Consider the following 25,973-nt stretch of genomic DNA (forward strand, 5'->3'; position numbering starts at 1 on the left):
CTCACAAACACTTACAATAATGGTACCTTATCGGTTAAATGTAGACTTCACCCACCCGTTAAAACAGAAATCAGCTTTTTAAAAAATAAATATGGCTTCGCAGCGACGCTGACTCTGAGCTTCTTCTAGGCTTGAAGTTAGCCTCTCTCGTATTTGCCGCTACTGCCATCTTCTGGCGGAAACTGGTATTGCACCAGAAATGTACTCAATCATACGGGTGAAATAAAGAAACAAAGAAAGTGCGACGATTAAGGATAAACAAATTATGAAAACTCAAAATTTAATGTCTCGGAAAACGCTGTAGCACATTCAGAAAACGTTGAGAGAAAGGTAAATGTTTGAGAGGTAAAGAACTAGACTGTTTCTGAAATGCATGACAAAAAAATTTCACTTTTTCATGGTATTTTTAATAATATTCTACATTTTTGGAGCTTTCCTTGAGCAATTATGGATGATTTTCAACAAATTAAGTGAAGCGGAAGAAATGTGAAATTTTCGATCTTTAAAAAGTCATTTCTGTTGCTTCCGGGTTTAACTGCTCTCAGAACAGGAGCTCTGCAGGATGTGAAGTATTTGTTCAGACAACACTGAATATAATTAGAAGTTAACCAAGAAATCTGACATGATCGGATTCACAGGAACTTTAAATCCTGTAGGACCAGTCCTCTCTCTGTTTGTCTTCAGTTGTCACTGTTTGTCCCCTTATTTCGAGTTTCTTCTGTTTTATTTGAGCAATCAAAATTAAACAGTGAACTTCATGCGAAATTCCTTGAGAAAAGCAAATAAGCCATGTCCTTCCTAAGTAAACACAGCTGCTTATTCTGCAGTCTTAAACAATGCTAAATATGTTTAAACTTCATAAGAAAATAGTTTGTCAATTTATTGTTGGGAACCCTATGACTTTATAATAGCCTTTTGTAATAGCCTCCATTAAAAAAAAGGTTATTAATGTGGTTAATGTGGTTTAAACCATTAAACCACATGTTAATTGTTTGGATTGCCTCACTATTTAAAATTGACACATGAACTGGGGCTGTTGGACTCTATTTACAAAAATGAATGCAACATTTATTGACATTTAAATTCATCCATCTCAAAAAGTTTTATATGTGGATACTTTTTAATACTCAGAGTTGATATGCTATAACTTCACTGCAAAAACACAAAATCTTAAAGTGCAAAACTCTTAATGCACTTGAAATAAGACAAAACTAACAAATAACTTCAGCAAGATATAGGAGCTTGTTTTAAGTAAATAATTGCTTAAAATTGACAAAACACTACTGGGTCCACTGTTAGATTATTTTCCTTTCATCAAGACAGTTTTCCCATCTTATAAGTGAAATAATCTGCCAGTGAAACTAGTACTTTTTAATATTAATATTAAGGAATTATTTACTTAAAACAAGTTGGTATATCTTGCTAAAAAGTTGCTTGTAAGTTAGTTTTGTCTCATTTCAAGTGTAATGAGATATTTTCAATAGAAACTAGACCAAAAATACGTGGTAAGATTCTGTGCTTTTGCAGTTTTTTGTTGTTGTTTTACATTTAACCACTAGTTGGCAGCAGAGTTCATGTAGAGCTGTAAACTGAGTCACTTTGCTGTATTTTTGTTGCTCCATTGCTTAGAAATTACATTTCACAACAAAAAATCCTGTAATTATCCACACAAATTAATCGTTCTGCTCTACATATTCTTGGTAGAGTAGGAAATGCTGTGATGAGAAAAAAGGGCTGACAGTTCAGACCAGAACAGAAACAGTTCTTCTCTAGATGAACTATACGGTTCCTACTGAAAGTTCTGGATCTGTTTTGGGGTCAGAGGGATCAATCCGATCAGATCTGATAGATTTCCACCTTCTTCCTCAACAAAACAATCGTTGTGTTTGTTCCTTAACTGGGTTGGAGCGTTTTAGAGTTGCCTTTGTTCCTCTGGTCCTTCCTGTTTTTCTACCAACATGAATTTATTCCCGTCTTCTCTGTTTTAGTAACTGCAGGGCGACAGCAGATCTACCAGAGCAGCTGTAATGAATGTAAGGTTCCTTATTGTAGAACCGCTTTTATCTCAAACTGCTCTCTCAATTTGGAACTCACTATCAATTTAAAGTTTAAGACCAGATTCAATATGTTGAAAAAAACAAACTGAACTCCGGCTGAGTCAGAAACATTCAGAAGAAAATTAGGGTCACCAGAAAAAAGAAGAAACCAACATTAATCTCGGATTTCTAACTTTAATCTCAGATTTCTGACTTTAATTTTAATATTCTGACTTTAATAAGAATTCTGGAATTTGTCCACATTATTGTGTCTGTCACTAACTAACTAACTAACTAACTAACTAACGTCTACTTTTTCTGTTTATTTGGTTTATTTTGGGTTCAAATGAAAATTTAAAACAAAGACAATAAAGTAAAAACAGGATTTATTTAATAAAAAAACAAAAAATAAGTTAAAAACAAGAATTTAAATGTCTCCTTTTAATAGAAATATTTATAATATTTTTACTTTTTCCCACTTTTTCTATCTGACAACGAAAATTCATCAAATCCCCTTCCTATAAAAACACTGTGTGTCCTCATGATGCCCTAATAATCTGCTAATCTGCGTTTAATCTGCAGACGTCTGGAAGTTTTGTTGGTGAAATTGTCTTCAGAAGCTCCTGCAGGTGAAGCTAAACTTTGAGGGAAGTTCAACATCTGCAGCAGCAGGATTATTCCAAATGGATTAGGATCCTGAATCAGTGGAGATGTTGGGACGTTTCCTCAGTTTTCCTTGAATAAAAATCCATTATTCCACCCAAAATTGACCGGATTATTTTAATTGAACCTGGATCTGAGTCACAGCATCAGATCCAGGTTTATCTGCAGGATGTGGAGGATCTCATGGACTCATCCAGATCAGTTTAAGTCCTAAAAGTCCCCTCCTGCAGCTTCCTGCTGATTTTTCCGGGATTATTCCACGTATTTGGGAACACAGCCCTCCACCTCCACCATCTCAGGCCAGTTGTCGTACTTGTTTTTGGAATCGTCGCTCTTCATGTGCTGGAACACACGAATGGATCAGATTTTAGTTTCACAGCAAATTAATTAGTCAGCAAATCTGGGTTAAATTAGTTTAATTTGATGACTTTACCTTCTCAAAGTTGCTTTTCCCTGTCGTTCCTTTCCCACCAACAAACACCCAGTTATCCCGATATCCCAGGGAATGGATGGTGGAGCTTCCCAGGTCCGAGATCAGAGTCCGGGCCTCCTCATTTAACCTGACGGGACAAAAACATTGGATGATGGGTCTGATACAGGAATAAATAAATAAATAAATAAATAAATAAATAAATAATGATTTATAAAAATTATTGTTTATGTAAAAATTTATATAAATTGAAATATGAAACTGTATATAATTGTTTATTATAAAAACAGTTATACAGTAATATATTAATTACTGTATTAATGAATAAATTAATAAATGTTGGTAAGTAAATTAATTAATTATATTAATTAAAAAATAAAATGAATGATATTGATTAATAAATATTAGTGAAAAAATAATAAGTAAAGAGGAATACAGATAATATGAAAAGAAATTGACTGAATACAAATAATTATGTAATAAATAAAAACTAAAAATAAATCAATATGTAAATAAAAAAAATAGTAAAATATTTGCTGGTAAATGAAATGATTGAAATAAATGGATAAAACAATAAGTAGAAGTGAATAAATAAAAATTTATAAATTAATAATTGGAAACTATAAGTAAACGAATAAATTCATCATTATTCTGAAATAAACCAAATTTCTTTATGTATCTGATAAATAATCTGACAGTAAAAATCTTTAATTATGAGATTTCTGATGTGATTTGTGGATAAATTTATGAAGAAAGTTTGATTACAGCTTTACTGTATTTATGTGATCAAGTTAAAATTAATGTCAAATTTTCATTTTGATGAAGTTAAAACAATCTGGGATCAAATTATTTCTGGTATTTTTTCAGAAGCTCAGGAGAAACTTTATCTTTTCTCCTCGGGGCAGATTTAAGTTTTTCTCCGTAAACATGAAGCGTCTTCAGGGAGAACTGACTTTGTGGATCCCTCGTCGTACACAGCCATCAGAACCACAGAACCCGTCTCGACGCCCTTCAGGAACTCGATGAGCGGCTCCACACCTGCAACACAAACCTCAGCATCAGGATCCGTTCGGATCCGACAGAATCCGGCCTCATGACGGCGACTTACTGCCGCTGTACATGTTGAAGTGATCCGTCTTCACGACCTCTCCGGATTTACCTGCCGGACACAAACCAGGTGAGATCAGCATGGAGCTCAGGGCGCGTTCTACTGTTACCGCTTATTATTAGAAAATACTGAAAATAATTTTATTTAGCTTCTCATTTGTATGAAAAACTGAAACAGAATATAGGGTCACTTAGAGAACAAACAAAAGATGTGAAATAATTATTTTTTATGTATTTTTCTTCCTGTGTTGATCACCTGTTTTAAGATTGGAGTCAAAATGATGACGAAAATGTTGAACTCATAAGAAAAATATCTAAATAATTGAAAATTAAAACTTAAAATGTTGAGAAAAAGAGAGTAATTACAATGATGAAGAAAAAAAATTGTCAAAAATGTTCAACTTTTGAAATTCTGAAATTTCTTAGTTTTTCCTAAATGATTTATAAGATTAAATCTTAAAATTTCAGATTTCTTCTAGCAAATTTTAAACTTTTGAAACTCAGAAATTTCCAAGAATTTTCAATAAGATTTCTAAAATTTATCTAAATTTTTATTTTCAAGCAATTATTTTTACTTTTCAAGCTCAGAAATTTCGAATTTTTATTCAGAAAATGTCTGAGGTTAGTCGAAAAATGTCTGAATTTTTTTTGGCAGAAATTTACTTTTCCTTTTTTTGTTTCTTTCTACAATAGCCCTGATACGCATATCATAAAAACAGCTGCTTTTATGATGAAAAAAGTTTTAGAAGTAAATAAAAAATACAAGTTAAGTTAAATAAATGCAAAATGAGTTACAATTACCCTCTAAATTAAAATGTAAAAACCCAGATTTAATCCCAGACACTCACCGTTTACCACCACGATGTTGATGCCGCTGCCAGCGTTGTTCATAACGGTTCCTAAAGCCCTGAAGCAACAAAACACTGAGTCAACAAACATCATCTGATCAACAACATGACTGAAATGAAGCAGAAGGTCCAGAGAGACAGAAAACAGGCTGAAAAACCAGGAAAAGGTCCAAACAGACAGAATTAAACGTCTATAAAGAGACAAACAGCCGACAGAAAGAAGAGAACGGAGATCCTACAGGTTGTTGTTGACGCAGATCTTTGGAGGAACAACGTTTGCAGCTCCGCTCTGGACGAAGAAGCCGATGTGATTCGCTGGACAGACGTTCTTCCTGAAGCATGGCCCTTCTGCAGGAAAAAACACAAATCAGGTCCCAACAAACCCAGGAGATCCGGTCCGTTCTGACCGGGTCCAGACTCACCTGCGTTGGCGTCCATCCTGGAGATCCGACCGGTGAGCAGCGCATTTTTAGTTATATCTGCAAGAGAAGAAACCATTCAGTAAAAATAAAATAAAATCTCTGATTTTATTCAAACCAGGCCAGATTTTAATCGGTTTTTGTTTGCTTTCTTTTCTAAAAAAAAAAAGAAAAAAATTAAAAATTACAGAAAATATTTTCAAAAAAATGCCTTTTTTTTCTCCAAACATCCCTTCTGTGAGTTGGACAACAGAGTACTGAGGCCAAACTATAATGATTTTTGTTTTATTATGAGAGAGTGATCATAATATTCACGAACAATTTTAGCAGAAAAAAGATTAAGTGTTTCTATTGAGTATTATCTGTAAAACTTATACCAAAGTATAACTACACGAGATGCTCAACACTTCTCATTTAATTTGCATTTTCCGTGTTGGAGTTCTCATAAATTACTACTTTATTTTTCTAATATTATGACTGTATTCTGGTAAAATTATGACTTTATTCTTGTAATTAAAAAAAATAAAAAATTTGATCCCTAGTATTCCTTGTAGAGTTGATCTGAATTAAAAGTCCAAATAAATCGAAGATGAAAAACCTTCTTGTCAAACAAGATGGCGGATCTGGGTGCAGTGACATCATCACACGTAACCACATTGGTGAAAAAAAATCCAGATTTTTCAGAAATTTAATTTTCAAAAACAAAAAATTTCTTTAATCGATAAAATCAGTTTATCGTCCAGGAAACCTGAAATGAGTCACTTTTATGGAGAAAACAAGAACGTCTGCAGGACTTCATCATCATCATCATCATCACTGTGACACAGAAACGGTCTCCACCAGCAGAATCTGGAGGTTCTGACCTGTGATCGGGTCGTTGTAGAGCTTCAGGAAGATGACGACGATGAACAGCAGGAGGATGAAGAACAGCAGCGCCTGGAGAAACCCTGACAGACAAAAACATCAATGAAAAAAAATCAGCTTTAGAGAAACAACAGGAGAGTAAGGATGAAGATTTTCTGATCAGGTTCTGATCCGGTCAGGTTATTTCTGCAGCAGGAACGATACAACCGGGACGGTCACCACAAAAAACACTAAATCTTACCAAGTATGTTTGTTTAGCTTCTGGAGGAAGTATCTTAGTACACTAGAAATAAGACAAGTCTTTAGCAAAATATAAAGGATTTTTATTAAGCAATAATACTTTAATACTGACGAAAAATATTATTTAACTTATAAAAAGACATTTTCCCATAAGTGAAACAATCTTTTTCAGCAATAATAAGGAATTGTTTACTTAAAACAAGCTCCTATATCTCGCAAAAAGTTACTTATAAGTTATTTTTGTCTTATTTCAAGTATATTAAGATGTTTGCACCAGAATAGTGAAAAAAACTTGGTAGGGATTTTGTGTTTTTGCAGTTTTATCAAACTAATAAAATCAGAAAGGTTTGAAACTTACATCTGATGACGTTGCATTGATTCCCAATGTTTTTTTTCCCTGAAATATAAAAAGTGATGCTGTGAATGTTGAGTTTTTCAGGACAAATAGGTCAGACAGGTGAGAGGATGAATCATCGTCTGCGGCAGGTAAATCCTCCGAGTGTTTTCAGGATTATACCAAAGATTAAAGGATTTAAAACGAGTTTCAGCACAAACTCAGAAAAACTGACTGGATTAGAGTTAAAACACATCAATAATCTGTGAACAAATCAGCTTCGGCCCAAGATTACTGTCCAAACATTTTAACAAGTCGACAATTCAAATTGATTTTTACAATCAGATATAAAATAGTGACTTTCTGCAAATAACTAATGATAAAGGAAAAGCAGGAGCGTCTTGAAGAGAGAGTGAGGATCGAACACAGAGGATGGCTGCAGGGGTTTACTCAGAGGCTCTGTACGGACAGAGTCATTTTTATGCTTTGTTTCATGTTCAGATATAAATAAAGCTAATAAAATAAATGGAGTAAAATAAGTGCTAAGCACTTCCTGAACAGACATGAGGAGAAATAAACTGAAACTTTACCGGACGGTTCTGTTTGGGATTTCCTGGGTTTCCTGTTCCACCAGGATTCACATGAATCAAAATAAGAAAATAAAAATGTGAACCATCCAGTTCTTACCGGAAATAATGATGGTGGAACTTTTATGACCGTATGAAGAAAGATTGATCATGAAATCAACAAAATTACGGCTAGTTCTGAGCTTTTATGAGGCTGTCAGACTGTCTTCTCTGCTCTTCTGGTTAGCGGAGTTGTTCACATTTGGTCACCACGGCAACGGCTCCGTTAGGCGTAAAGTCGACAGCGAGAAAAAGGACGTTTTGAGTTGTTCATCATTTGTTTTTTAGCATCATTTTCCTGTTGTGGCGCATTGCAGCCATTGTAATTCCTTAAAGTTCAATAAAGGACAGAAGCTGGACTTATTGACTCTTTAGTTCATAGAAAGTCTCAATTCATAACAATCTTCAAATAGGATAAAATATTTAATAAAATCTATAACAAACTAATACAACAGTAATTTTGTCAAATTTACTTAATTATCCAATAAAAGAAAAATTCTTTTAGTAATTTCTTGCATTTTGACAGAAATTAGAGAAACCAAACTGTTTATAAACATATATGTAGGTAGAACATATATTTTTACGTTAACCTTAGTAATTTTCTCAGCTTTGATTTAAGGCACATATTTTCTAGAAATCAGATAAGAAATAAGGACACTGTGATCATTTTGTGACAAATTTGTGCTCTTCTCACACAGAACAGCATTAAAAAAAAATCCTCTCCGGATTGTTTGAAGTTTTATCTTCATTTTTTCTCTGTCAGAAATGAAACATTAGAAACTGTTTTCTTCTGGATGCTGTGAGGGAAACTTCATCAGGATCCACAACATCTTTCCATCGCTGATGCAACAAAGATTATTTGCTGATCAGCATCCAGAAGGTTTCAAAAACAAAGCAGCAAAACCACTGAAATACTTTATGTACTTTAACAGAAGAAACGCAGTGAGCCCTGGGAGACAAGAAGCCGGGCTTTCCGGTTGGTTTAGTCTTTAGATTCTTCTTATTCACTCCTCTTTCTCTTAAAGTTTGATCAAGATAAAAATCTGAACTTTACTCCCTGAGATTGTAGGAAGATAAGATTAGACATTTTAAATGAAACTCTGGTTCATGATTCACTTTAAAACATCGGAAATTAAAATCTTTAGCAGGTGAAATGAATCAAATCCAGACTGTCGGAAAGAAATACCTGAAATATTAACTGTTAAACAGGTGAGGCAGGATTGTACCTGAATCACGAGCTGCACCTGGACAGGTAAACTAGTTGCATCATTAACACCTGAACAGGTGATTCTGCTCCAATACTAACAACTAACACCTGTACAGGATATTTACTCTACTATTAACACCTATAAAATTATTTCTACTCTATTATTAACGCCTGTATACTTCTGCTTTACTGATAACAGCTAATATCTGTACAGGTAACTTTGCTCTATTACTAAAACCTGTACAGGTATGTTTTCTCTATTGCTAACAACAAACACCTGTACAGATAATTTGCTCTACTGTAAACACCTGTACAGGTAAGCCAGCAGACCTTCAAACAGAGCAGAGAAATAAATCAAAATCATGAAGAAATAAGGTAAAACTGACCGACTCTGAAGGTGAACATGTTTCTTATGTCCGGCTGCCGTTCACTGTGAGCGGCCTCAGGTGGAATCCAGGAGGAACAGGTTGGACTTGCTCCGCCCCCTGCTGCCTAGCAACAGCCAATCAGCAGCTGCAGTGTCACAGTCCGGCTGCAGACGCCAGAGGAGTTTCCTGAATAATTACATTCAAATCAACTATAGAGTTAGGAAAGTTTTATATATTAATTTACAGAAGGAGTTTATTTTTTAGTTTGGATCGGTTCTTTGAGTTTCATAATTAGTGATCTATCAAAATTTAACACTTTAATACTGTAAAAATAACCCTTTTTATTTACTTATGTTTATTAGTCATGATTATTTTGTGTTATTTGTTTCAAAATCAATGTAAACCATCTTTGTTGTTATTAATCCAAACAGTGTGCAGGTTTAAACCCCACAGAGGATCTGAAGTTTGAGGAAACCACACGGTTGTTCAGTTTGAAACGGATCTGAACGTCAACCTGAAGTTTCAGGTTCATGGCCTCTGTTAAGAAGTTGTTCGTCTGGGTCTGCAGCTGATTGTTCTGGTCAAACCGCCCTGTGGTGTGCTCAGGGAGTGTCTCAGCATCCACGTTTGTCTTTTCCTGAGCCTGTTTTTCTCGTTTCCTTCAGGCTGTGAAAGCTTCAATTCATCCATCATCATGTCAGATATTCATTTTCACCTAACTCAAAATACTGATCAGTCATAATTCTGACGCGGTTGACTTAAACATCCTGATAAACAGGATGTTTATCAGGATAATAAACATCCTGTTTATCATCAGGATGATATTTTTGCTCATCCTGATAAACATCCTGTTTATCAGGATGATAAACAGCTGATAAAAAGATGTTTGTTTCTGTAAGCACTAAATCATTTAAATACGGTGTTCCACAAGGCTCAGTTTTAGGTCCTTTTCTTTTGATACCTACATTCAGCCTTTGGGAAACTGTCAGAAAAAACAGGCTTTACTTTTGTGAATACGGGAGCTGATGACACATTTAAATCAGAGCTGCTGATTGGTGAACTTTCACGCTGATTTTCACTGTAGGAATGTTACTGCTGTGAGTTGAAAGGAAACTAATATTTAATCTTTTCACTCAGGGGCTACTTCAATATCCTATAAATAATTGTTACTTTTATGGTTTTTATTACTTTGTGTAATAAAAATTTTAGTCACTGGTAGTTGTTTTTAAATGGGATTATAAACTAATAGGGATTTGTTGTGAATTTCATAAAATATTTTTTGTTTAAAAATGTTATTTTACTTTATTACGGAACTTATCACTTATATTTAATCATGTTAAATATATTTTTGCTCAAATCCATTTTTAAGATCCTAATAGATTTTAGAATGTAACCTTGCTCTTTTTTTTCCATCCATTCTTAAATGCAAAATGTATTTTATATAATTGACTTGTATACTACTCTTAGATTTTTTCACCAATTGGTCTTTAGTCTTTATACTCCACGATTGATTGATTACTAATAACTAATTCATCACTACTATTTGTTTCAGCCATACTCAGTATACAGGGCCGGATTTAGAAGGATCTGGGGCCCTGGGCTACAGCTTTGGGGCCCGACAAACACAAAATTCTTGACCTTGCACAAACTGCATTAGATAGATAGTTAGAAGGCTTATTGCAGTGTTTAAACGTAAAATTTTGCTCAATTTCATTCACTAACCTGACCAAATTCATAAGAAACCAAATAAGACAAAGTGGATGATTTGATCATATTATCAAATTGATAAAGACTCAGAGTTTTAATCCTCCACAGAAACTTGACACATGAACAGACAGATGTCAGGACAGAAAATTAAAAGGCAGTTTTTACAACATGGTATAAAACATTCAAACGTTTTTAAAATGTCTGTTCCAACAGCAGGGGGCGCTGCTTCTGTGAAAGCACTTCAGAACGGAAACAGCTGCATCTCTCCTCTTCTTCTTCAACTCGGGTCATAAGTTACAGAGCAGAACATCGGAGATTATAAAAATAAAACAAACTTATTTCTTTTAACCAGTGACGGACTCACACAGTTGATGCAGATGTGAGTTGATGAGGAGTTGGGTGAACTCAGTTCCAGAGTTCACCCAAAGAGGGCGCCGTTTCACCTGATTACGCCGTTTCTTACCAGGAAAGCTGTCTTAAATAAAAAAAACAATAACAAAAACACTAAAAATACAAAATCTTACAAAGTATTTCTGTCTAGTTTCTAGTGCAAATATTGTAATAGACTTGAAATAAAACAAAACTAACTTGCAAGTAACTTCAGACAGAGGAGTTTCTTTTAAGTTGATAAAGTGAAACGTTTCATATTCAACATGGAGAAACGATGCCGTTATAAAGTGGAATAATCTGCCAGCAAAACTGTAACTTTTTAAAATCAATATTAATGAATGAATGACCGAAAACAAGCTACTATATAAGGGATGTCTAAACTGTGGTCCCTGGAATAATTTTTGTGGACCCCCCAACTCAACATTTTTGGACTTTTTCTTTTTTTTTTTTAAGTTGTTTTTTCAGAAAATTTCTGGGCTTAATCTCAAAATTTCTGTTTTTTTTTTTTTTTTGGCAGAAATGTACTCATTTCTTATATCTGAAATGGCCTTAATATGCTGTTGTACTGAGCACTTAAAAAAAAAATTCATATCAGAATTATTTTTCATTTAAAGTCACAAAAACAATATGGCCCCTGAGTACAATAGATAGGGGACGCAGATATTGGCAGGCCCAAAAAATGTTAGGACACCACTCTCTCATATCTTGCTGAAATGGTGCATTTATGTTATCTTTGTCTTATTTGAAGTATACTGAGATACTTGCACTAGGAACTAGACCAAACGTACTTGGTAAGATTTTGTGTTTTGAGTCGGTTTGACTCAGAGATGATGAGCAGTAAGAAGGAGAAGATAACTCCCTGATAAACCCGGTGGACCTGCAGAACCAGGATCTGAACCTGAGCCAGGACCAGCCTTTTTCCCCCAGCAGCATCAGTCTGGATCCACAGCAGAATGACGCTCTGCGTCCCCACATCGTCCCGCCTACATCAGGCTGTTCAGATGTCCCACAGGGTTCATCATCAGGGCTCGCTGGTTCAGCGCCTCCCTGTCCCGGACCAGCGCCGCCCTCTCCTGCTCCACCAGGGCGCGGTCCTGCTCCACGGCCGCCCGCTCCCGGTCCAACCACAGCCGCTCCACCTGCACCGTCGCCCGGTCCCGCTCCACCATCTCCCGCTCCCGGTCCAGCACCGCTCGCTCCCGCTCCACCGCCTCCCACTCCCGCTCCAGTCCTCCCAGCGACCCGCCGCACGGCTCCTGGAAGTCCGTGGACGAGGACGGCTGCTGCACCGGAGGGAGGCGGAGCCTGTGTCTGGGGGCGGGGTCTGGGTGCTGGTCGTCATCCTGAGTTAGAGGCGTGAGGAGGGGAGCGCTACCGGCCAGACGGCCCTCCATGGCGTCGTTCATCAGGTGGAACCACGGCCAGGAGGAGGCGCTGTCAGCTGCACTCTCCATCCCAACAGGAGGATACTTCAGGTCCTGAACAGAAGGTAGACATGGTTTCTGCAGCTTTCACCAAATTGAGTTCAAGACCATTATGGATTACATTTAAAGAGGCAGTATTATGTGGCGCATAGTGCCATTTTATAGCATAATTAAGTAACTATGTTACTTTCAGTTGTTAGAAAAATGCTATATTAGATATGACTTAAAAGGAATTTGACTTCACATCTTAACGTTTTAAAATTGTGCCTCTGTCGCTTTAAGAACTTCTGCTCTTTCTGAAACTCCTCCTTCTTCACAAAATGACTGCTCTATTAACCCTTTAACAACGTTTTTACCAGTGTTTCACTGAGAAGTAGCTCCTATAATGAGCTCAGCAGACACACAGTTACACCAGCTGTTTGTTAATTGGTGCTGGCTAGTCTGAAGGAGCTGAGTGAGGGAGTTGCAAGGAGCTTGGATGCTTGTAAACTGCAACTCTGAGGAGGAGCTGTGTCTCATAGGAAGGGCTAGGTCCACTCACGCATTTTGCACAGCTGAATGGTTCCCATGGAGATTAAAGCATTTCTCAAACATGCATTAAAGATTCAAAGGAACACTCCAGGTTTGTTTTGATGGGGTAATAACATTATAACATGATGTACAGCTCAAAAAAGTCGATTTTTACAGTCTACTGCTCCTTTAAGACCTGTATCACAACAGAAATGGGGTTCAAACAATTAATTGAATAAATCATGATTATTGAAATAATCATCAACTACTTTAGTAATCGAATAGTCAAAAACTGGAGTATACAAATTCGAAAAAAGCCATTTGCTGAAGCAACACACTCAGAGCAAAGATTTAGCCACAGCTGTACAAAAATATACATATTTTGCATTTCAGATTAAATAAACTCTTTTGTTTATAAATATGTTCTAACCAGAACTCCCCAAATTAATAAAACACAAGACAATGTTGACTGGGAATCTTGTCAAAGCCAATATGGATATTTTTTTGCGATTTTTAAATGAGAGTTTCTATAAATAATAACTTTTAGTGTTTAAAAAAAATGTCAGTTTTCATGAGGATGAAATGCCATAATACATAAAAATGTATTAATTTCCAAAGACATCCAGCTATGGGTGGACTAAGCCTCGCCATTCCCTGTGAAATTGGAGCAGGAATCATGAAAGCATTGATAGGATGGTGGGAATGTCTCACCTTGTACCTCCTCTTTAGATTGTCCCACTTCTTTGCCATCTGGTAGGTGGAGACTTTTCCCTGCAGGCCGAGCTCCTTCAAGATGGCTCTGAGGAAGCAGGTCATACGTCATCAACAGATGCAAGTTGTGCATTAATGAGTTAATCTAAAGTTGACTGAGCTTCCTGAGTTTTCTCTTCTTTCAAGAGGGCCAGCTGTCTATCCATCACATAAAAGGGCTAATTTATAAGGGCTGAATTAAACGTTTTTGTGTCAGCTGTATTAAATACTGACTGGATAAACAGAAAATTGTGGTTTTCTCACATTATTAAACATACATATTTAACAAAATATAAAACAGGAACCTCTTTAATGATGAATAAAAATATAAAAGATAAAATGAATAAAATGTGAAAAACTTAAATACCCATGAAAAGAAAGAAATGCAGAAATACCGCCTTGAAGGAATGTTAAAACTTCGCTCCCTGAAGCGCATTACCTCAGACAGCCATCAAAATCAACCGTCCTTATGTTTTTTATATTTTGTTTTATTATTTTTTTCTACATTATACCCACCGCTTTTCTGTCATCGCGCAAAGTGCATTTTGCTTCCCAAATCGGATAATGTTTGTTTCTCTTTACCCATTCTGGAAACCTCCGCCATTTTTGTTTTTATATCAACGGCTCTACTTACTAAGGATGACCAGCGGCGCCCTCTGCTGGATGGCGACGAAACTACAACACTAAAAGTTCTAAGTTATTAATTAATTAGTTATTAGCTAACCGACTGGAACCAGTTTTAATCTAACGAACCACTAATCGTTAATTTTTTGCAGCCGAAAGCATCTCCTCCTCACCTCCAGGCAGCTTTGGCAGCGTTCCTCCTCCCGGTGAAGAGCATCTCGTTGGAAGCTCGGAGTTTGATCATCCTCCTGGTGTCCTGGTCGCTCACTGGGAAGCAGACACAGCAGAGACCCGCTGCAGTCACGCGTTTCTGGAAATTACTCGCTGTTTATCTGCAAGATCCCTGATCTCTGGTGAGTCTGGGTTCGTTTTACCTCTGAATCACTGATACCGTTGCCAATGGTCCACAGTAGCCCGATGTTGACTTTAGCCTGCAATTTATATTTACAAACACTAGATGGCACTCCCTCCCCTTACATGATAAAATATCATGTCAACGTAGAAATCGTGGCGCAACTGTTTTTCGTCTGTAATCCGTCAAAAGTCGCAGCGACTTCGAAAAATGTATTTTATAGACCTATATGGAGAAATGTACAAAGAAAAGATTTAAGTAAGAAATAAATTAAAATATTATGTTGATTAAATACCTCTTTTTAATCTGTCATGTCACATGGAAATAACCAGAGGTGGCAGCAACTAGTTACATTTACTAAAGTAACATTTTTTTTAAATTTAGTTTTTTTTAAAAATTTACATTTTGGAGTATTTTACTACACTGTATTATTTACTTTTACTTGTGTGATTTTATTATGAGGTATCGCTACTCTACTCAGTGAGTAACCTCACTGTTTTAACTTTGTTTAAACCAATAATTCACCAGACACAGACACACACCTGCAGTTTTTGTCTAAGTTTCATAAATTTTATATTGAAAGAATTTTTTTTTCTTTTGTCTGCTTTTGTTATTTTTCTAATTACGCAATTTATATGAATTATTTTCATTTTGGTTCATAAAATACCCAAAATTTCCACATAACTTTACATTTTGGTCCATTTGATGATGTAATTTTTAAAAGATTAAATGGTTAATGTTTTGATCAATTACTCACTACTTGAGTCGACTTTTTATCAGATACTTTTTAGTCTTGAATATTTCTTTGGGCAGCTACTTTTTACTCTTACTTGAGTAAAAGTTTTTGGATACTTCACCTCTGGAAAGAGCAGAATCAAATTAAATCTTGTTCAGGTGAATACAACTCAAATGTTGGTGAAATAAAAATGTTGTGCATTGACATCACAATAACACATTATCATTGTTAAGCCTGGTGCTGTGGTGGATGTGTCCCGTATTTTGGAGGTTTTGAAGCATCGACCCATATTTTCCTTCTTCCTGAACAAACAGATGAGACGGATTCAGGATGAGTTCAGATCAGATAAGCAGCTTGTGTCCACATCATTACAGCAGAGAAAACATTTCCTGCAGCTCCATCGAAGGGGTTTTGAATATAGACTGATTTGGTCTCAGTCAGTTTTAGAGTTAATAAGAAATCCAAAACAAACCGGACCAAGATAGTGCAGATAAACCGGAACACTGGCCAGTTTATGAAATAAATATTAAATCTTGACTTCCTGCTAAGCTATATTCTAACGTGAATAAGATTTTAAGCTAAATAGTTGATTTTGATTAAGAATATCTTAGTTCAGATTAATAGTAATAAATTAAACATTTGCGCCCCCTGTTGATGCAATGTGGTACTGCAATATTTACACATAAAATGATTTCATTCATAACAAAAGAATATTTTAAAATTAGTGGAAATTATTAAATTTTTGTAAAACACATGCTCTTTAGGTTACCTTAATAGAAGCTATGCAAAGTTGTGTAATGTACAGACAAAATTAAATAATCGATTAATAGAATGATAAATTAAAATAAGCTCAATTTCCATTTGCAGGATTTACTATTTTTCTCTAAAACTGTATGACAAATGTCTTCAATCTGATGTTTTGGTCTCAACAAGTCCTTAGTTTGAAGGACAAATTGGTTTACAGCAATACCATAATTCATTTTATTTATTGTTTCTGCTGTTTTGTTGATTTTATTTTGGGTAATAAAAAATGTCTTTCAGTTCCAATGTTAAATATTCATTAAAATTTAATGTTTAATTATCTCTGAGAATGTGTTCTTGCATTATTATTCCATTATCATGACATTACATTAAAATGGTCTCAAAACAACAATATTATTATATTTATCACAATAACTTCTGGGACAATTTATTGTCCAACAAAACGTGTTATCCTGACAGGCCTATTGATTAACAGTAAAGACACAACGATGAAGAAAATCATAGAGTGTGGACTCTGTGTTGGTTTTGACTTTTTAGTTTGTCCAGGAAAGTACTTGTACTTACTTTTGTAGGAGAGCTCTGACGGCGTGGCGCACTCCTCTCCGCTGGCGTCGATGTAGGTGACGGCGGCGTCGGCCTCGCCGTGGTCTCCGCCCGCCATGCTGTCCAGCTCCGACATGCCGCTCCGCTCCCCCATCAGGCAGTCGGGGGGCGGAGACGACCCGAACACGGCGTCCTCCTCGCTGGTCCACACCGGCGTCACTCTGGGGGCTTTATCGGCCAGCCGGCCCTCCAGAGCGTCGCTCATCAGCTGGAACCAGGGCCAGGAGGCCGGGTTGGTCTGGGCCTCCATACCGCGAGGAGGAAACTTCAGGTCCTTCACAGGCAGGACACAAGATTCAGAACCAGCAGCGCCAAAGAGACGGATTCATTCTGATAAATTTACACAATTTATCATTTAATGACCTTCGCAACAGTTTCCAGAGAAGCTGGGAGTAATTATAAGAAACACACTGTAAAAACACAAAATATTACCAAGTAAGACAAAACTAACTTACAAGTAACTTTTCAACAACAAAGAAGAGCTTGTTTGGGTCAATAATTCCTTAAAGTTGGTGAAAAAGTACTAGATTATTTCACTTATAACATGGGAAAATTTTACTTAAAACAAACTCCTATATGTTTCTGAAAAGTTACTTGTTTGTTAGTTTTGCCTTATTTCAAGTGAACTAAGATGTTTGCATTATATATAAGGCCAAAATTAATTGGTAAGATTTTATGTTTTTGCAGTGCAGATACGTCGGTCATAATAGGCTCATAGAGTCATAATAATGATTATTGATAACTAAACTAGTTGATGATTATTTAAATAATCAACTTTCATGATTAATCATTTCAGCCTTAATTATCTGTGCTATTTAGTTTTTCCTTGACATTTTTAATCATGTTTTAATTGTTAATTTCTGTGTCAGATAAATGAACTTACTAACTTTATGAGGTTTCTTGTGAATTTGCGGGGGGGAAAAAAAAGAAATTTTTCACAGTAAAACAGTCGATACTTTAGAACAAACCTTGAATTTAGTCTTCAGGTTGTCCCATTTCTTGGCCACCTGGTCTGGAGTTATCCTCCCAGTCAGACCCATTTCCTTCACAATCCCCCTGAATCAGAACCAGAACCTTTTTAAACAGGAAGCTTAGCTGGAATCATGAATATTAACTGTGATTGTGATGGAGACCAGGGCTCCATCACTGATAAAAGAGGATTATTGATATTGTGTTTAATTGATTTGCAGACAAAATGTCCTTTATTTCAGTTGTATTGATATTTTTTTACCACATTCTTGCTGTACTGGAAGGATGGTCAATTAAATGTCGCAGTTAAATCAATTAAACACAACATAATAAAATAATTCTGTTTTCTAAGGGACCCCTGGTCTCCGTCAGTGACGTCGGTGTTGATATTCCTGACCTCCAGGCGGGTTTTGCCGTGTTCCTCCTGCCGGTGAACAGAGCCTCATTAGCAGCTCGCAGCTCAATCAGTCGCCTCGTGTCTTCTTCTGTTACTGTGGACATTTAAGTTTCACCGGCACATTAATCTGAGAGAACTCATCACAGAGAAGTAGAACAACAACACCTTCCTGTTTCCGGTCTCTTACGTTTGTAGGTGAACTCTGTGATCCGGTGCAGATCACCCAGAGCCGACGATCCGATCTTCTCTTCGTTATCGACCAACAGATCCATCTCAGACTCCGTCAGGAACTCGGCCATCCCTCCCCGGCTTCGCCGCGCCCGTTTCTTCGGCGTCGGTAAAAGAGCCTCGCACTCCTCGTCTCCATCCTCCACGATGGGAGCGAGGATGGGCGCGGCGTTGGCCAGTCGGCCCTCCATGGCGTCGTTCATCCGGTAGAACCAGGGCCAGGAGTTTGGGTTGGCCTCCACTCCGCGGGACGGAAACTTCAGCTCCTGGAGGAGACGCAAACAGTTTTCAGTGATTCAGTTTGGAAATTATTTTAATTTTTTTTTTTAGATAATGTACAATATTGGACAAGTTTTTTTTTTGTTTTTTTTTACATATTTGTATCAGTTTGATAAATAAAACTGTTCTACTAATAGCAGATAGTATTTATGTTCATCTTGTTGCCGTTTGCCTCTGTGGGGGGAAGTGGAGGAGGCTGGACATGTATTTGTTTGGTCATATCTGTTACCGGCTCTAACAGCAATTTCCATATTGGTGCATCCCCAGTTTTTATTTTTGAAGCATGTTCTTTGCTTGCAGTAATATTGGAGCAGATTTCTCTCCGTACAGCATCGCTGCAGGGCATTCTGGGGGTTCAGGCGGTTTATGTACCTTATACCTCCTCTTCAGGTTGTCCCACTTCTTGGCCAGCTGCTCTGTGGTCAGCCGCCCCTGCAGACCGAGCTCAAACAGGATGGCTCTGAGGAAAACAAAGAGAACGTTTTCATTTCTAACTTAGGTAGTTATAATATAACGTGAGGGAATCTCACCTCCAGGCTGGCTTGGCCGAGTGTTTTCTGCCCGTGAACAGAGCTTCGTTTGCAGCTCGGAGTTTGATCATCCTCTCGGTTTCGGCCTCGGTCACTGTTGGACAGAAGAATCAGGTTTCCATTACAATGGGCACAAAACTATGATGATATGCTAATGTCTACAAAACACAATTCACAATTCTGTTTTTCTGTTTCCAGTTAGTAAGAAACGCAATTAAATAAAATCACATGAGTAAGTTTGTTCATGTAATAAGTCACAAAAATAAAAAAAAGACAAGCTGCACCATCATCCTCCAACCAGCTCCTGTCGTCTCCGCCTTTTCCACCAGTAGTAACAGAAAGCTGTTCATCACATGACTGGTAAAGTGTTTCCATAGCAATTTTATTAAATTTACATAATTTTAAAACAGCTGAAAAACCACCTCAACCAAGAGAAAAACCTTTTGTCAAAACTGCCGTGTTTCTATTAAGTTTTTTGTTTTTTCACAATTTTATGGTGAATGGAAATCCAGCTAAAGAGTGAAGTTCATTTCTATGTTACTGTTAGATTTTCATCCCTGAAAGATGTTTGTAACAAAATCAAGCAAAAATCAGATTTGGAAACTGATTTTTCCAAATCAGTTTCTTTCAATATAAAACTTTAACAAAAACTGCAGGTTTGTGTGTCTGAATTTTGACTAAAACTTGTTTTCATTCAGTGAAGTTGCTCAAGAGGGCAGAGAATCCGTCCAGAAATTTTACTCAAGTAAGAGTAGCAATACTTCATAATAAAACAACTCAAGTACAAATATTTCTAAAAGTAGAAGTTTTCCAAATCATTACTTTGATGTAATGATCTCAGGAAGGTTCACCTACTTTTATACGTGCACTCTGTCATCCTCCGCCATCCCATGGGAACGCCTCCGGTGGGCGGGACCTCGGCGTGGACCGGCTCGTCTTCCTCCACCGGCTCGCCCGTCACCGTCTCGTCCATCTCCGTCTTGATGAGGAACTCCAGGATGTCCGTGTTCTCCTGGTTCTGGCAGGGCTGGCAGTCGGTGGGGTGGGCTGTGTTGCCAGAACTGTCCGGACTCAGAACCAGGCTGCTGTTAAACAGGCGGCCCTGCATCGCTTCGTCCATGATGTGGAACCAGGGCCAAGACTCCACCACGACCCCAAGGTGCTCCTGGCCCTGGTAGGGCTGTTTCAGGTCCTGAAAGAGGAGCACAGTGACCCCAGCAGGCTCAGATGTGAACTTCACTAGCTGGTAGAAGCAGTCAGGGGGGTTTCACACCTGACTGGACCAAAACTGCAACATTTGCTACATTTTCAGCTACTGTAATTCCCTTTCACATTGCACTGGGCCAAACAATCCAAACTAATTGAAAAACATGTTCCTCTCCTCGCCTGTGGGGGCGCTGCACCAAGAACCACTGAAGGAAACGACACAAAAACATCTGAAGAAGACACTTAAGGCGCTTTCGCACTGCACGGAACGGAACGGTTCCGAGCGTGTTCACATTACAACTTGCGACCGGTTCCACCCGGCCCCATGGAACCACAAGAGCTGTGGTTCGCCTTAGCGACACTCCCTTCTTCACGAAATGTAAACCAGAACAGAGTAGAGTAGGTTTGGATGATACGGCTGAAAAACGCGTCATGACGTAAACCTTTCATGTCAGTCGATATTTTTAGTTATTGATTAGTTTTTTGTTTTAAATTTCTGAAAAATTTCCAAACTGTTGGCTTGACCTTTCCTGTTTTATCCACAGTTTTCGTTCCACGCCTTTGTGTCTTTTATTTTTAAGTAGTTTTGAGGCACAGTGGTGAAACTTGAAACTGCTGCTGCACAAGTTACTCAACAGGGTGTTGCTAGGTAACCAAAGACTGAGAGAGTTGCTAGGTAACCAAAGACTGAGAGAGTTAGTTGATTCCACAAATCTATCTTAGCTAACCATGAAAGTTTAAGTGGCTAAAGTCTTTCCTCCGCCTACATCCCCCAGAATGCTTTGTGATTCTGAGTTCAGTGAAATTATTGAATATTCTGTTGGACATGTTATCTATTGATATATGTCCAGTCGTTATTGATTTATTGTCCAGACCTAGAGTAGCATCAGATTTTAACAGCACTCTCGCTTTTGTTTTGGTCATATTTACCCAGAATGCCTTGTGTTTGAGTCAACTTCCTACTTTTGTAGCAGTTTCCAGTCAGTTTGACATCCACATATGCATTTGTACCAGAATTCACTTAATCAAAACCAAGACCGAGGTTTTTAGGCAGACCAGAGTTCACTTTTTTGATTCAATTGCTTCCCCAAACAAACCTGACTTTCTAGACAAATGAAGTAGAGTTGGATTAAAGCGGACTAAACATGACAGGTGTGAATGCACCCTAAATAATCCAGATATCTGGAAAGATGTAGGAGATTTTCACCAAAGTTTTGAATTGGTAAAGAAAACAGTGTTCTCATTTTTTTATTGAAATTACTCTCAATTTCTATTTTTCTTTATGAACTCCTGCAGAAGTTCAGCTGAATCCTAACACCAGAGCTTTAAAAAGGCTGCAGCATCAGATGAAGCAAACCCAGAACCAACTCCACTGCTGTGTTATTAAAAACCCCTGCAGCTCGGTGTTGTGTGGTGCAGATTCCCTGATCACATCCCGTCCTGCTGAGCTACACGAACAGAACTCAAACATCTGAAGGAGGGATAAATAAATGATGAGCTAAAGCTGGTTTATAGTCTGACTGCGTCCTCACAGCAGGGCTGGTTCTTTGAGAGATCCAGCTGTTACAGCAGAGGGTTTAATGCAGGAATATTTAGAGGAGTTGATTAAAAAAAGACCCAAAAAGATAAAAGAACCCATCAAAATCCTTATTAATGTAGCAGCTGCTGATAGTAATTATTCTGTAAATGCTAAAACTGCTCCATTTGTTAACACAATTTAAATTATTGGGGTTCCCCATGGCTCAATACTGGGTACTTTCCTATTTTCATCCTGTATTCTGATAACTAGTCGATATTATTCAGTATTTTATTCACATCCTTCACCATTTTTACATATCTAGCTGTATGTGTGTTTTGAAAAGTTATCTAAATTGATCACTGGATTCAGTAAAACAGAAGCAAAAATATTATTACACAATTTACATAATTTACACAAAAACTAAATAAGGAAGGACATAAGGAAAGAAAAAAAGACAGACAGGAGAGAAGGAAGTAAAGTAGAGTTCATCAAGGTCAGACAAATTTCTTACTTGTTCCACTTCCAGTTTTTTTTTTTATAAAACAATGGTTTATATTTATAATCTAACACCTTTATCAACCAGTTAAAGTGAACTTAAGTTTGAATCTGTTTTTTAGCACGCCATAGGTGCAGAAATGTGCTTTCCTTTCTGATTCAGAGTCAGATCAACACAGATGGAAGAGCTGACAGGGAAAGAACAGAGATGGAAAAGGCACAAGAAAAGAAAGAAGAAAATCAGGAAAGAGGGAAGTATCACAGGAATGGAAGTATAACGCAAAAAATCAAAGACAACAAAGAAGAAAGGAAGGTCACATGGAGGGAAAAAGGCAACAAGAATGTAAGACGGGGACAAAGGGACATGAGAGAGGAAGGAAGAAAGAAAGGAAAGACAGGTCACAGGATACGAGGCAGGAAGGAAGGAAGCAGTGACACAGCATTCCCTGCCCCCTTTAGACAATGGCAGTCTGGTACTGAGTGTCTTTTCCTACACTTATCCTGACTGGGTAGGAACCCTGAACATTAAACATGTTGAGTTCAACATGTGACACAAAAATAACAAAATGTTGAGAAAAACCAGCTTTTTTTCTGGCTACAATCAACCAAAATCTTCTGGGACGGTGAGTTAAACCTGAAGAAATCAAACCGTAATGTTCAGGTTTGACCCTGAAACAAACCAGTTTTATATTAATCACCATGTCCTCCTACTGGGCTGAGAATTCACTTTAAAAGATCAGACCTTTCATATAAAGCAGTGACCGGTTCGGTCCAGTTTATCTGCCTAAAAATAGGTTTTGTTCTGTTTATGCTAAAATTATGAATTTGTTATTTTTTTCCTGAACCAGAAAACTAAAAAGATAAAAGTCTTCAAGTTGTGGCCAAAAGGCTGCAGGACAACTTTCCTCCACAGCTGCTCTTTTTGTTTTAAAATAAATCCAGATGCATCCATTTAATTTGCCATTATTAATGTCAATATCTATTATCTTCAGAGCTGTAACTAATGTTTATTTTACTAATTGATTATTTTGTTGATTATTTTGTTGATTAATCAGTGTATAAACATATACCAACAAATATCAGTTATCGGTCATAATATATTGATATCAGTCCAAATTTTCACATCAGTGATTCCTGTTATAAATTAGGGTTGCAACTAAAGATTACTTCATGAAATAATTATTCTAAACGATTTAATCGGGAAAGAATAAACCTGGCACATTTCACAGATTTTTCTTTTAACCCCTTATGCTTACTTTATACAATATTAGAAATATACTTTATATTACAAATATTTTAATTAATCTTTTAGATAAGAAAATAAACATTTTATTTCCTAAATGCAATAAAATGATTTGTGGCAAATGATGCATCTGCAGCTGAAAGATAACATGAGATTAGTTTTGTTTTTACAGAATTTTGTAGAACATTTTTACACACGAAGGTGTTTAATTTTTTTGTCTTAAATGTAAACTGTAATTTTTTTTTGCACAGTTTTGGTTAAATTACTACTCTGAATATGCTGTTCTTTCAGCAAATGGCCTTTTTCGAGTCTATATACTCTAGTTATATCTATATTAATCAATTACTAAATAAGTTGACAATCATTTGAATAACTGATTTATCTTGATTAATTCAATTGATCATTACAGACCCAATTATCTTACTCATGCACTTTTCTTTAAATGTAATTATTTTATGTTTTATCTTGAACAGCAGTTTGTGGTGATGTGAAAAACAGTTTATAAATTGCCGATCATCCCTCTGTAACCTGAACTCACCTTATATTTGGTCCGCAGGTTGTCCCATTTCTTGGCGATCTGGTCAGCCGTCAGCTTCCCCTCCAGACCCAAACCCTTCAGGATGGTGCTGAGGAGTGACAGAGGACAACATCTGAGACAGAGATAACCCAAGAATGTAGAGTTTATAGACTCCATGTGTGGAGAATGATGAAACGGGCAGCAGACGTCCAACGAGATGATTTAAAACGAGGCCAAAACTCTGGATTCATTTGTTCTAAAGCAGGAGTCTCTGGTTTTAATCTGATTTATTACCAGATGTGGGCAGAGTTTCCAAAAATTAGACTCCAGTAAGAGCAGCACGACTTCAACATATTTTTACTCAAGTAAAAATAAAAAGTATTTGGTAAAAAATCAACTCAAGTACTAAATAAATGATCCAAACAAAAATGACATCATCAGATGAACCAAAGTATAAAGCTAAGTGGAAATTTTTGTATTTTAAAGGACGAAAATGACGACAATTAATTTTAGTAACAAAAAAATAACAAAATCAGGCAAAGAAACGTTTTTCCAAATCAGTTTTTCTCAATTAAAAAAAAAAAACAGATGAAACTTTAACAAAAACTGCAGGTGTGTGTCTGGTGTCTTCAACAGAACCAGGCTAGGACCCTGATCTGGACCACAGAACCAACCCTGACTCGGCCCAAACCATGCTGAGACCTCCTCACCTCCAGGCGATCTTAGCCGAATTCCTCTTCCCAGTGAACAGAACCTCGTTGGAGGCCCGGAATTGGATCAGCCTCTTCACGTCCTCCTCCGTCACTGTAGGTCAGAGGTCAAAGGTCACGGGTGCATCAACAGGACACGACCCACAGGGGCTGAAGATACTCACTCTTGTAGGAGTTCTCCTGGAGGTTCGGCTGCAGGCTCGGTTGGAGGGTCGGCTCCATGGTGATCATGGGAGAGCGGGGACTCGTTCTGGTGTTCGGGCCCGCTTCCTACAAGTTAGCTCATCGTGTAGTTCGGTTCCTCCAGTTTCCTCCAGCTTCGGTCCATTCAGCAAGTTGGGTCCAGTTCGGTTCGGCAGAGCTCCGAATGGTTAAACCGTCCGTTAGCTTTTTTCCGGCTAACACAACACAACAAACCAAACAGATCCGAGCTTCCTGCCGAGCTGGGAGTCCGGTTACAGACAGCTGGGACAGGTTCCGATGTCCGGCATGTGTCAGAACTTAATGACACCACCGCAGAATCATCGGGCAGAACCGTAAATAAACCCGTTGGAGGTACCAGAGCTAGCTGCTGCTGCTGGTGCTGAGGAAAGGAGCGCTCGATACCTCCGCCCAAACCTCCCCGAAGTCATGTGACCGAAATCTGGAGAGGGCGGAGTTACAAACACATATTATACACTGCTCAAAAAAATAAAGGGAACACTCAAATAACACATCCTAGATCTGAATGAATGAAATATTCTCATTGAATACTTTGTTCTGTACAAAGTTGAATGTGCTGACAACAAAATCACACAAAAATCATCAATGGAAATCAAATTTATTAACCAATGGAGGCCTGGATTTGGAGCCACACACAAAATTAAAGTGAAATGTTCCC

At 37.4% G+C, this 25,973-nt stretch overlaps 2 protein-coding genes and 1 long non-coding RNA gene across 3 annotated transcripts; 1 reads left to right on the forward strand and 2 right to left on the reverse strand.

The window, feature by feature from the left end:
* Window positions 1-2,462: 2,462 nt before the first annotated feature.
* Window positions 2,463-9,267, reverse strand: LOC103148615 (protein FAM3C-like). The gene is made up of 10 exons (XM_007567461.2): window positions 9,161-9,267; window positions 6,966-7,004; window positions 6,367-6,450; window positions 5,507-5,563; window positions 5,324-5,432; window positions 5,085-5,143; window positions 4,238-4,288; window positions 4,083-4,167; window positions 3,133-3,259; window positions 2,463-3,041 (listed from the first exon to the last, which is right to left on the reverse strand). Exons 1-10 carry the CDS (start codon window positions 9,177-9,179, stop codon window positions 2,952-2,954), a joined length of 720 nt encoding a protein of 239 aa, XP_007567523.1. The 5' UTR covers window positions 9,180-9,267; the 3' UTR covers window positions 2,463-2,951.
* Window positions 9,268-11,753: 2,486 nt separating this feature from the next.
* Window positions 11,754-25,718, reverse strand: LOC103148616 (uncharacterized). The gene is made up of 13 exons (XM_007567462.2): window positions 25,258-25,718; window positions 25,094-25,187; window positions 24,405-24,492; window positions 20,259-20,595; window positions 19,404-19,497; window positions 19,246-19,333; window positions 18,554-18,860; window positions 18,367-18,460; window positions 17,969-18,056; window positions 16,962-17,274; window positions 14,721-14,814; window positions 13,885-13,972; window positions 11,754-12,717 (listed from the first exon to the last, which is right to left on the reverse strand). The coding sequence occupies exons 1-13, from the start codon at window positions 25,322-25,324 to the stop codon at window positions 12,223-12,225; spliced, it is 2,247 nt and encodes a 748-aa protein (XP_007567524.1). The 5' UTR covers window positions 25,325-25,718; the 3' UTR covers window positions 11,754-12,222.
* Window positions 20,967-21,836, forward strand: LOC107838079 (uncharacterized). The gene is made up of 2 exons (XR_001664141.1): window positions 20,967-21,059; window positions 21,500-21,836. It is a non-coding gene; the product is annotated as an uncharacterized LOC107838079 (long non-coding RNA).
* Window positions 25,719-25,973: the final 255 nt, after the last annotated feature.

The sequence above is a fragment of the Poecilia formosa genome, unplaced genomic scaffold (assembly GCF_000485575.1).
Source record: "Poecilia formosa unplaced genomic scaffold, Poecilia_formosa-5.1.2 Scaffold209, whole genome shotgun sequence".
NCBI classification, from domain to species: domain Eukaryota; kingdom Metazoa; phylum Chordata; class Actinopteri; order Cyprinodontiformes; family Poeciliidae; genus Poecilia; species Poecilia formosa.

Bases quoted from the DNA above. Each gene is read 5' to 3' on its own strand.
- LOC103148615 (XM_007567461.2), bottom strand. The intron at 6,451-6,965 runs GTAAGTTTCAAA...TTTGTCTGTCAG, and splicing joins TCAATGCAACGTCATCAGAT to GGTTTCTCCAGGCGCTGCTG. The intron at 5,144-5,323 runs GTAGGATCTCCG...TTGTTGCTTCAG, and splicing joins ATCTGCGTCAACAACAACCT to GGCTTTAGGAACCGTTATGA.
- LOC103148616 (XM_007567462.2), bottom strand. From the start codon at position 25,324: ATGATCACCATGGAGCCGACCCTCCAACCGAGCCTGCAGCCGAACCTC. The intron at 25,188-25,257 runs GTGAGTATCTTC...TCTGACCTACAG, and splicing joins CCAGGAGAACTCCTACAAGA to TGACGGAGGAGGACGTGAAG. The intron at 19,498-20,258 runs GTAGGTGAACCT...TCTGTCCAACAG, and splicing joins GACAGAGTGCACGTATAAAA to TGACCGAGGCCGAAACCGAG.